The 12,705-nt window shown below is 36.8% G+C and overlaps 1 protein-coding gene across 1 annotated transcript; it reads right to left on the bottom strand.

Annotated features, from left to right (window-relative positions):
* Positions 1-205: 205 nt before the first annotated feature.
* LOC121394491 (traf2 and NCK-interacting protein kinase-like) lies at positions 206-6,509 on the bottom strand. Its single transcript, XM_041565652.1, has 8 exons — positions 6,250-6,509; positions 5,895-6,005; positions 5,442-5,532; positions 4,938-5,053; positions 4,534-4,588; positions 3,533-3,611; positions 2,708-2,944; positions 206-224 (listed from the first exon to the last, which is right to left on the bottom strand). The coding sequence occupies exons 2-8, from the start codon at positions 5,997-5,999 to the stop codon at positions 206-208; spliced, it is 702 nt and encodes a 233-aa protein (XP_041421586.1). The 5' UTR covers positions 6,000-6,005; positions 6,250-6,509.
* Positions 6,510-12,705: the final 6,196 nt, after the last annotated feature.

Here is a 12,705-nt window from a genome sequence, read left to right as displayed (position 1 = left end):
TGGAATTTAGGACACCATTGCTGCAAGGCAACAGTGCTACTCATTGAGCCAACACGGGCTATCCTCTTTTCATACAAAACAACTTCTCCATGTTTGTAAGGGCTCATTGCACATGCGACCTCTTGTACAGAGAGACTATTGGTATCTCTTGATCAGGGACTAATTTACATGTTTTGCGCAGTACTGCAGTTTGGTCTTTAGAGCTTCAAGTGTAGCAACTAAGTCTGTTATGAGAAAACATAAATTAAGTTTATGTTTTTTGTTACTTGTTTTTTGCTTGCTGCCTCCAGGGCCGCTCCTGCAATGAGGCAAGGTGAGAAACTTGCCTCAGGCTGCATTGAATGGCCAAATACCAGGGGCGGCAAAAAGCCACCTCTGGTAAATTTAAGAGCCAAATTTCTATTTTTTAACACAGACATTCGGCTCTGCTAGGTCAGGGGGTGGTGGCATCTCAGCCCCTGAAATGCTGCTGGCTGCCTCCCAGTGTGGGAAGTGAGACCCTGTATGGTTTCAGTCATTGTATTAAGAGGAGCTGCCATTTTGCACATAAAAGTGTCAACACTTTATCTACCTATTTGTCTTCTACCTATTTTGCCTGTATACCAGTGCTATCAACACGTGTTTCTTTCATTGGGTACTTTCATAACATTTATTTGTCTGACTGATTCTTTAAAATTATACTGACAATAAAAAACTACCCTTCACAATATTAATTAAAATAAAAGTCATGTTGCTTGTTTTTTTGCTGATAGGTCTGACAACCTTACTGTCCCTTCTCAATCTGTCAGTTAGAGTTTCTAATGCTAATGGACCACTGCAGCACAAACATGGCAGCCCCCTCATCAGGGTCCATTTTGTTAATCCCTTGCCTGAGCAGGCAGGAAAGGAGAAGTGGAACCTAGAAAGGTCAGATCTAGTAAGGATAGGCTACTCACCTTAAGAGGTCACTCTATGAGTGACAGATAGTTAGGCTATTTAGCTGAGCAGCCTGAGGCTCAGACGAGGAGTGTAAGTGGGATTAAGATCCCGGGTACCAATTGCCCAGTGTAAGTACTGAGTGCAGTGCCGGACTGGCCCGGCAGGACACCAAGAAAAAACTCCATTGGGCTCCAGCTCTCGTGGGCCCTGCTGGTCCAGACTCGATCCTTGGAGGAAGCCAGAAGCGGCTTCTGTCTTCCTTGATTCTCAGCATGGCTATACTAAAAAGATGGTATGCGCGAGGGGGCAGGTTGCGGCTCAAGGAGGGGAGCCAGAGGGTGCTTTACACCTGGGGTGGGGGACCAGAGGCGTGGTGGGGGGCCCCTTGCCCCCTAGTCCAACACTAACTAAGTGTACAGACTTAGGGATGTAGTGATTCCCCTGGGTTCCACTTAGAGAAAAGTCTGAAAGCTAGGTGTACCTTCATTGCTACTGTGTATGTTCTCTTCCCTGCAGGGACTAATACTGACCATTGGTGTTGTGAGTATATGCTTATCAACTGTTGCTCTATGTTCCTGCTTGGTTATATACACTTCTTTGTGGACTATCCTGTTCAATAAATATGTTCTCTGGTTAAGTTGCAAAAACCACTGCACTGCACCTATTTACAGTTGTACTACACCCTGACTTCACACTGTTGTGAGGTCTTAACTCCTGAGAATTGAGGTCTCATCCAGAGCAAAGTTTTGGGGTAAAGCTCATAGTTAGAGAATCGTGACACTTAATTTACTACTAGTGTTACATGTGTATGCACTAATGTTAGAATTTTGTGGCTCAGTGAGTTACACCCAAAGAGCTATCATTCTTACCCCATCAATTATAAAGCAATAGGGCTTATTTCCAAGCACAACCATGATATGTGCTTGCACAAAAATTGTTGCACTTCTTGCGCCAATTGGCAAAAAGTTAATTTACTATATAATTTACAGAAGGTGTACAAAATCCCTAACTATCATCATAAGCTGTTGAAAGTACAACATTTTCCCGAAGATTATGAAACAAGTACTAGCAGTTGTTTATATCCACAATAATATTCTCCTAATTGATTTTTTCCCAGTTGATATTTTCTAAAACATTTCCCTCTCCTTTACAGTTAATGCAACTCTTCAAAAGCCCATTTTCTTACACTATATATTAATTATTCAAACGTCAAACATCAGCTTATTTTTTATTATTTTTATTAATATATAAAAATAAATATACATTTAAATAGATTATATAAAAATAAACATTTGGTAAAGTATCCAAAGTAGATGGACTGTGGCTCCTACATTGTGTTCCCAACCCTTTCCCTCCTTTCCCTTTTGGGAACATAATAAAGGAGCCACATTTCAGATCTTGCAAGGGTAGAATCCATTTTGGGATTTATATTTTGTTCTTCCATTTCCTTCCTAAGTCTTGACAAAGTCTTCTTAATGAGGTGTTGCAAGAGAATCTTTAACTTGAATGTCTTATTTCTTTGCTCCTAGGAGAAAATGTTTTTAATGTTAGACAAGAAGATCTGTGTTTTATATCTATGCACATGATAGGGCACTGTAAAAATGGTCATAATGTGATTCCTTAACTGGCTAGCTAAGTTAGTAATTGATAGAAACTTTCACAATTTAAAGCAGAACTGGTTGGAGCTAAAACCATTAGTAATTAAAAAAAACTAATTACACCTGAAAATGAAAATTCCCTAAAATCGCTAATTTTTTGGATAGTGATCAAAATAGGAATCCTTAAATACATAAAGCCTTGAATAACCACATAGACATTAAAGATTTCCCAGTAATTGCTTTTTGATTGTAGAGAATATGAGTCATTTGCATTACCTTTCTGTATATGCTCCGCTATGCTATATTGCACCTCGTCTTCATCTCGATTATATGTGATGAATCGGTTTAATAGGAGTTCCTTTGCGAATGGTCTTTTGGCTGGATCCTTCTGAAGACATTTATAAAGAAATCTCTGGAATTTATTACTCCTGGGGGGAAAGAAACAAGGCAGAAGTGTTACTGATGATGTAATAAAACACAGAGCCAGAATTATTCAAAAAGGACACTGAAGTCTGTTGGGTGATAGGGAATTAAAATGGGAGATGTTTGAATTGAATAATTGAATAATTTGAATAATTGAATAATTTGGGCCAACAAAGTGTAAGCTCTTGAATTTATAAAAAGGGTGATGTCTCTTAAAGAGTACTAATAACTTGAACACAGCCCATCATCACAGCAATGGATACAGTGGATACAGTAGTGACATTTGAGCTCATTGAACTTATCTCTTTCCCACTTTAACACCTTCCCCGGCCTTATGCTTCAGTGTCTCTTTCCCCATTCCCCCACCCTCACTGCTTAAGGTGGCCATAGACGCATCAATAATATTGTACAAAAAAAATTCTGGTACCATATGCGGTGCGTGTATGGTGGGAAACGAGCCAACCGATATTGGCAGAAGACTTGGATATGGGTTGGCTTATCGATCAAAAAGATCTTTTCCAGGAAAGATTGTAATTGTAACGTCTATGGCCACCTTAAGTTCTATTTCTGTAAAAAAAAAAAAAATGACTCACCATATATCCTCTTTTAGAGCTGGAGCTGGACCATTCATAATCCTTTCGGAAAGCTCAGCACCACGGAGTTTAATGTGTGCTGTAAGTGTAAGAGAACACAATATTATTATTGTTATTCTTAAAAATTTACAAGGGGCCAACGTATTTTGCAGCATTGTACAGTAGAGGGTGACTACATCAGATATTCTGATGAGTTTCTATTATGAGAACCAATCGATGATTTAATTTAACTTTTTGAGATAATAATTTCCTTCCGGCGGTTTGTTTTTCCGAAGTTGCCCGAAGGGTGGAAACTTTGGGCGACTTTGACAAAATGAATCGGCGCATGTGATTAGCGCCGGCGATTTTTTATTTTAGCCGGTGCAGAATGAGGGAAGGCGTTTCGGGAGATTGGTCACCGCAAAGACGAGGCGATTAGTCGCTAGGCGACCAAATCTCCCCAAAATGACCAGTGTGGCCTTACCCTTAAAGAAGGAAATTATTATCTCAAAAAGTTAAAATAAATCATCGATTGGTTCTGATAATAGAAACTCATCAGAATCTCCCCAAAATTCCCAGTGTGGCCTTACCCTCATACATAACAAATAAATAAATGCAGTCTGGTTGGAATTATTGTAGCGTGTGCACAGAGACAGACAGATATTGGACATATAGGGCAGTATATGGCTGTATCTGCATTTTCTCAGCAGCAGAGAAAACACATTATTTGCCATTAGCCTAAGGGGAAACAGGAAAGACACAGTCTATATCTTTTATCTGATTGCTCCTGTCTCTGAAACAAGAAGTTATATCTTGCTTTCCAGTGTATCACTAAAAAGAAAAGTAACTAATGCAAATTACAGAAGACACCATTATAATAAAAGCACAGAAAAGATTCTCTGATTCATGGCCAATTTACATGTTTCATTGTTATAGAATAGGTGATACCCCCTGACATTCCTAAAAACACTCCTCCATAAATGAACATAAACGCACGCAAAATGTTATTTAAGATTACTTACGAGGATCGTATTCTGCCATTTCTATGGCTGTGATTCCTAAAGACCACACATCCACCTAGAAAATAAAAACAAAAAGCAACACCCATTTACAATTATAATCATTGTTACAGAAGATAAAGATACTTTTACTGACTATCCCTCCTCATCCTGTCTCAGGGTCAATATGGGATGCTAAATGACTAATACATTAGAACCAAGCTACGTTGTATTACTATGAAACATTTCCAGTAGCCGACTTCAACTATAAACATTTATGATTTTACATTTTTAAGAGTCTCTACTGGGAGAAAAAAGCTCTACAAATTACATTTGGCATGGATTTATTATTCCTGCCTTAAGAGTGCATTTTGTTTAATCACTTTAATGAAAACTGAACTAAATGACAACTATTTTATTAATTATACCTTGTAGTTATAATGTACACTTCTTGTAAAACATGCATGGACTTCAGGTGCCATCCAACAGCGGGTTCCTGCATTACTTGTACTGATGGGCCCTATTGTGGCAAGGCCAAAATCAACTGAAATTGAAAGAAACAAGCATGAATTTACTTTGTACAACACAGTAATAACATCTATGACAATACAGAAAGGTGCTACAGTTATTACAAATGGAAATATATTTTTGAAGCAGTATTTTCTTTTGTCTGGTGCTGACTATTGATTTGAACCAGGTGCAAAGAGAGTGTAAAGACAGAGACAAATAAAACACTGAACATTCTTAATGACTGTATATTGGAACGATGCTTACAATGATATTTTTGAATTATGCAAAGGTGCAATTTTTGGGTAGAGATCCCCTTTAAAGTTTTATGATGCCTAAGAAAAGCTATGCATTGAGATGAGCAATAAATGTACCCTTTGCTTTTGTGGCACCCATTCTTCCTATAGATAATAAACGTCACTTACTTATCTTCACACGGGCCGTAGAAGTTAACATTATATTGGCGCCCTTGAGATCATGATGTATCACGTTCAGTTCCTGTAAGTAATCCAGGCCCTAGAAAGATAAATAAAGCAAACATGATGAACATGTATATATTTTTATATTCTAGAATTAATAGGATGCAAAGTCGGTGAGCAGAGATTATGAAAAGCAATGAAGGGGTTAATATCTGTCTTAACGAAAAACTCAGGAAAAAAGACGGCACTTCTGAAAGTTGGGATTTATTGGGGTTCCTGCAAGTAAACCTGGTTACTTGCAGGAACCCCAATAAATCCCAACTTTCAGAAGTGCCGTCTTTTTTCCTGAGTTTTTCGTTGAATTCACAGTGGGGACACTGTTGGACTGTGCACCTGAATCGAGGGGGGAATGGTGAGCAGTGCAGTCCTTATCTTCTTTTTTTCTAATATCTGTCTTACCTGTAAAACTTTCTTGCATATGTATGAAATCCAGGTCTCATCCAAGGATCTATTGGGCGTGCTCCTAATTAAGGTGTCTACGGAGCCACCAGCACACATTGTCATAGCAATCTAGAATAGAAATAAAATGTTTTTATTTATAGTGTATATAAATATAAATATTATAGTGTACATATATGTTGCCTAAAATCTATGTATCTGTCTGTGTGTCTGTGTAACATTCCTAGTAATCAGTAGCAGTAACGGGTCTGAAATAATCAGTGTTATATTTATTAACTTTGATTGAGATTTTCTCCTTCTTGGCATGTGCAATGCAAGACCATTATGTGCTTTTATTTAAGAAGTATATCCTTACCCATAGCGCCTCTTCATTTGAAATGCTGGGCCGTAGATAAAAGGCTCCATAAAAGGCAGGGAAGTTGTCGTGGCCAGAAACGCGTTCAAGTACGTACAGTTCAGCAAGGATCTCTTCATTATCCTAGATACAGAAATAATGATCATTAAATTAGTCTTGATAACTATTTAATCCTTGTTGTAAAACATAGAATTCATTACTTTGCCATCAGTGTACCACAGTGCCAACACCACAGATACTAACTTCCCAAACAAACTTGATAGTAGGGATGACCTCACCGGATCAGAACTTGGGGAAACCAAACTTGGATAAAACCAGTTAATTTTATTAATCCATGTTAAGAATACAAAAGTGTAAGCGGACAGGGGAACTAGCTTTACGCATTTCGTGACTGGAGTCACTTCATCAGAAGCTTCTGAATGCGTAAAGCTAGTAAAGGTTATCAGTTCTCTCAAGTCTCTCTGTGATGTGCTGTATTGGCGTCCACTCTCAATCATAGAATCTAACTTCCCCCCTTTCTCTTCTATGCCGCTCCATGTGTTTACTTGCAATGTGTTGAACTGGGTTATGATTTGGTGTGATTTAAATCCCCTTCTGTTAGGGGTGGTTACTTTATAGTATTGTTACATAGAGATTAATGAATATAAGCCACAAGATTGCCTTTTATAAGATGCAAATATTACAAGCAGTTGATATAGTTAGTTTTGCATTTATTAAATAATTAAACCTCCAGTGAATATTTCACCAGGCTGAGCAGAGCTTGGGGCATTTAAAGAAGTCCATTTCTAATAATTACAAATTCCATTTTGCATTATGACTATCCATTATATAAGGGGGCGACTTGCTAATTATGGTTTACAAAGTCTCTTTTTACTGGCAGTTGATTTGTATGTGTAACACAACACTTTCTGCAACATTCTCATTATAATAAATTAAATAGTAAAAAATATACATTACCCTAAGGTCTTTTATTACTTTTATGGCCACTTCTTTCTTTTCCTTAAAATGCCATGCCTGAAAGAAAACAGATTTGTGGTGAATTTTGACTTGAATTTGATAAAGTACCTGAGTATAACGACATGCGTCTTTGCAGTCTCAGAAACAAAAAACAAACTCCAAAAGGAAATATGAATACTGCTAAAAATGTGGCATAAAATACTTGTATCTCCCTCTCACCAATTTGGTGATACATGACATATGTATGAATATTTATATACTAGATAGATAAATATATACAATATATAGAATTACATTGAGATGTTAAGGGCCACAAAAGGTAGGTCATTCCCGCCCCTTACAATATTAAAATCTCATATCTGACCTTATGGATTATTCCAAATCCTCCTGATCCAACACATTGTTCGAGGTCTATCCAGCCAGTTGGGTCCTAAAAAACAGTAAAATGCAAAATTTGAAAATAAGACAATATAATGCCAGGTGGTGGGGGGAGAATAGAGGGAGAAGGCTGAAAACAGGGATAATAATGTCAAAAATATTTTGCATACCGGGTATAGTTTGTCAAATCCATGTTCATTGTGGACCTGGTAAAGGAAAACATTATTTTAGATTAACTCAGTAAATAGACAAAAAGAATAAATATTGCAAGCTTTTCTTTTTAGTTTGTTGCTCATTTAGTTTGTTCAGGTTGAGAGGCATCCCCATAAGATTCCTCACTGTGTTCCTTGTTAAGCAGTTTTTAAATTTATATTTAGTATAGCAAAGAGGCCTTGTGCCTAAACAGTGTTGTTAATGGTGGACATAACTATTACAAAGATTGTTATTCTTATGTATATGGGTTATGGTTTGTCCTAATAGAACTAATATGTGTGAGACTTTTAGGGGGTTATTTACTAAAACTCGAATTTCTCATATTTGTATTAAACTAAGCTTGACTAAACTCCCATCCACAATTTTATCTTATTTATCAATAAAATAACTTGAAACAGTCAGGTCGGTGAAAAAATTGCTAAAATCGGGGAAAACCCCCAATAGTACAAATTATTTGGATTTGAATCCTGAATTGCTTAATTTTTTCAGGTTATTGCCTGAAAACCCCAATCGGACAAAATCCAGAGCAGACCACGATACCTTCAAATTGTAAAAAGGACATCTCCCATTGACCTATACACAACAGTGTATTGTGAAGTATGGGAATCATTCACGACAGCAGGTTAACTAGAATAGAACATAATCATAGCTTTCATTTTATAGAAGCCAACTAAGGGTAAGAAACGAATTATTAAACCCAATAATAAAGTAAATTTAAAATATAAATGTGGGCAGACTTTGCTTTTTCAAGTTGTCTTTTCAGGTAGGCTCATAACTGAGCAGTTCCTTATGTATATTGAGAAAACCTATGTATAAAATTGTTTTTTTAAAAAAAACTTTTATTGTAAATTATTTTTTGACATTTTTGATCTATTTATGATGTTTAGACACGATGCCGTATATATGGAGATGGACAAGTTCACAGATGGACACTGAATGGAGACATATGGTTTTACCATTTTAAAAAAACTTTTAAAATTTTCAAAAATTTTTTTTCTAAGGGTTAACTACCTGGGGATTTGTTGATTGGTGGGCGGGTCAACTATCACATGTGGTGTATAAGTATGTTCATTTCACACCAGTTTGTACACACTTGAAAAAGGACCAATAGGTCCGAAACATGTCGTGTGGTGACATAATAAACAGCCTAATTGCAGTTAACCTGCTGTCGTGAATGATTCCCATACTTCACAATACATTGGATATATACAGGGTGCCAGAGACGGAGCATCCAGGGAACCATCACAAGAAGTAAGGCATAATCACTAATCAGTGTAAAACCCTCTGCTATAGACCTATACACAACAGTGACAGGTTTGAAATGGTGAGCATTTTTTCTCCTCTAAACATTAACATTTTTGCTCAAAAACCTCGGGCACAAAAAAAAATCGAGTTTAGTAAATAACCCCTTTAAACTTTGGGCAATGTATTCCAGAGCTGCAAAGTAAAAAAATGGACCCATTTGTGGGTTTCCCCATGTAATGTGTGCAGCATGGTGTTGTAGTGATAAGCATTGATGGCTTCCCTCTGGGCACTGCAGTTTATGTGGAGACTCCAAAAATATATAGTTCTTAAAGTGTTTTAGCATAACCTGGATTTAAACTGCAGTTTGGTTTTTAGGTTCCCAGACATTAGTGGGCCTAAACAAAGCCATACTAAATAAACATTAAGCTAAACCTGTCCCAATACATCAATCAGTTCAATGCACAAAATGTCTTAATGTCCTTGATAGCAAATCATACCTCAAGTGATGGAAACAGATTATCACTACTGCTTTCTTCTTCACCACTAGATAGAAGCATGCCATCACTATTGTTTTCATCTTCCTCTTGTTCTTCTAGATTATGTTCTTCCTCTGAGGCATTGCCCTGGCTGATCTCTGTGCCAGGCTCCTCAGGTTGCTCCTGGAAATGGCCAATATTTGTCTCAGGATTTTCCTGGCAATTGTCATGGGCAATGATTTCCTCAGTTTGTTTCTGTTTAAGAATAAAAACATACAATTAATCCATTTGTTGCTATACTTATATCTATTGCATATGGCAATGTGACACAGTATTGGAAAATAAAGTTAGTAATCTGTTATGTGAATATCTTGTTTGTAGGGGTGGGCAAATTTGACCCATCACAGTCGGTGAAAATTTGCCAAAATGCATAAAAGTCAAGGGCGTCAAAAATGTGCTCATCCCTACAATGTCCCATGTAATGTGTGCAGCATGGTGTTGTAGTGATAAGCATTGATGGCTTCCCTCTGGGCACTGCAGTTTATATGGATACTCCAAAAATATATAGTTCTTATAGTGTTTTACCATGAGCTGGACTGGTGATTTAAACTGCAGTTTGATTTTTAGGTTCCCAGACATTAGTGGGCCTAAACAAAGCCATACTAAATAAACTTTATGCTAAACATGTCCCAATAAATCAATAAGTTTAATGCACAAAATGTCTTAATGTCCTTGATAGAAAATCATACCTCAAGAAATGGAAACAGATAATCAATAATGCTTTCTTCTTCATCACTACACATAACCATGTCATCACTATTGTTTTCTTCTTCCTCTTGTTCTTCTAGATTTTCTTCTTCCTCTGAGGCATAACCCTGGCTGATCTCTGTGCCAGGCTCCTCAGGTTGCTCCTGGAAATGGCCAATATTTGTCTCAGGTTCCTCCTGGCAGATGTCATGGGCAATTATTTCCTCAAGTTGTTTCTGTTTAAGAATAAAAACATACAATTAATCCATTTGTTGCTATACTAATATCTATTGCATATGGCAATGTGACACAGTATTGGAAAATAAAGTTGGTAATTGTTATGTGAATATCTTGATTGTAGGGATGGGTGAGTTTGACCTATTTCACTTCGCCAAAAATTGCCGGCAGTGGAAATTGGCCAAAATTTATTAAAGTCTATGGGCGTCAAAAATTTGCTCATCCCTACAGTATGTTTTTCTCTCAAGCATCAATACTGTGATTATCTGGTTGATGATGCTTAAGCGAGAGAGTGAATGACAAAGATAATTTCAGATCAATTCTGATTTATAGAGAAGGTGCAAAAACATGCATTTATGACAAGCTAAATGTTTTTTATAATTCCCATTATTCAATTATGCGCCAGTTGTCTGTGGCAATTTCTACATTCTGCTCTGGTTTCCCATGGGTAAGAGAGAGATATAACTGGAGTTCTAACTCAAAGACAATTTAATAAAAGTAAAATGTATTTTCAAAGTTTTCAATGTATTCCAGAGCTGCAAAGAAAAAAAATGACCCATTTGTGGGTTTCCCCATGTAATGTATGCAGCATGGTGTTGTAGTGATAAGCATTGATGGCTTCCCTCTGGGCACTGCAGTTTATGTGGACACTCCAAAAATATATAGTTCTTAAAGAGTTTTAGCATGAGCTGGACTGGTGATTTAAACTGCAGTTTGGTTTTTAGGTTCCCAGACATTAGTGGGCCTAAACAAAGCCATACTTAATAAACATTAAGCTAAACATGTCCCAATACATCAATCAGTTCAATGCACAAAATGTCTTAATGTCCTTGATAGCAAATCATACCTCAAGTGATGGAAACAGATTATCACTACTGCTTTCTTCTTCCCCACTAGATATAAGCATGTCATCACTATTGTTTTCATCTTCCTCTTGTTCTTCTAGATTATGTTCTTCCTCTGAGGTATTACCCTGGCTGATCTCTGTGCCAGGCTCCTCAGGTTGCTCCTGGAAAAGAGATAGAAGATTATTGATCACATGGATCACATGATTGATTCTGTTAAGTAAATGTGAGATAATTAATTGAGCTCTACAAAGAAGGCTTTAAAATATATTTAGCAAAAAGCCATACCTCAAGAAATGGAAAGGGATTATCATTACTGCTTTCTTCTTCCTCTTCTAGATTTTCTTCTTCTAAATTTTCTTCCTCCTCTGAGGCATTACTCTGGCTGATCTCTGTGCCAGGCTCCTCAGGTTGCTCCTGGAAAAGAGAGAGAAGATTATTGATCACATGGATCACATGATTGATTCTGTTAAGTAAATGTGAGATAATTAATTGAGCTCTATAAAGAAGGCTTTAAAATATATTAAACAAAAAGCCATACCTCAAGAAATGGAAACGGATTATCATTACTGCTTTCTTCTTCCTCTTCTAGATTTTCTTCTTCTAGACTTTCTTCTTCTAGACTTTCTTCTTCTAGATTTTCTTCCTCCTCTGAGGCATTACTCTGGCTGATCTCTGTGCCAGGTTCCTCAGGTTGCTCCTGGAAAAGAGATATAAATGTATTGATCACATGGAACACATGATTGATTCTGTTCAGCAAATGTAAGATAATTAATTGAGCTCTACAAAAAATGAAGGCTTTACAAAGAAGGCTTAAAAATATATTAAGCAAAAAGCCATGTATTGTTGGGGAAGAGGCATGTTGTTGTGTTTTTTTTAGTTAATTTAAAACTACTTACCTGATAGCTGTGATGGCAAATATTGTCCTCAGGTTCTTCCTGGCAGATGTCATGGACAATGATTTCCTCAGGTTGATTCTGTTTAAAAATAAAAACATACAATTAATCCATTTGTTACCATGCTAATATCTATTGGATATGGCAATATGTGACACAGAAAATAAAGTTAGTAATGTGTTATGTGAATTTATTGGTTCATATATGTAATGTTGCTTTATTTAATTTAATATTATTTAAATATAACTAATAAAAATCTCTTACCAAACAGGGCATTTCTGTGTACATCTTCGGTAGTTCCTGTTTTGTAAATAAAAAAAAAGGGGAGGTGGAAGAGATTATTGATCAAGATAAAGAAAAGGCACATTATACTATGAGATATAGTTTTGAGTATAAATGAATGCAGGGTTGGCATCTCTTTTCTCAGAAAAAATGCAAGGGGTTACTGGACTGCCCCTTGCT

This window comes from Xenopus laevis, chromosome 6L (genome assembly GCF_017654675.1).
Source record: "Xenopus laevis strain J_2021 chromosome 6L, Xenopus_laevis_v10.1, whole genome shotgun sequence".
Lineage (NCBI taxonomy): Eukaryota > Metazoa > Chordata > Amphibia > Anura > Pipidae > Xenopus > Xenopus laevis.
This window is presented reverse-complemented; position numbering and strand designations above follow the sequence as displayed.

Bases quoted from the DNA above. Each gene is read 5' to 3' on its own strand.
- LOC121394491 (XM_041565652.1), bottom strand. From the start codon at position 5,999: ATGACAATGTGTGCTGGTGGCTCCGTAGACACCTTAATTAGGAGCACG. The intron at 5,054-5,441 runs GTAAGTGACGTT...TTTCAATTTCAG, and splicing joins TACGGCCCGTGTGAAGATAA to TTGATTTTGGCCTTGCCACA. The intron at 3,612-4,533 runs GTAAGTAATCTT...TTACACTTACAG, and splicing joins AATGGCAGAATACGATCCTC to CACACATTAAACTCCGTGGT.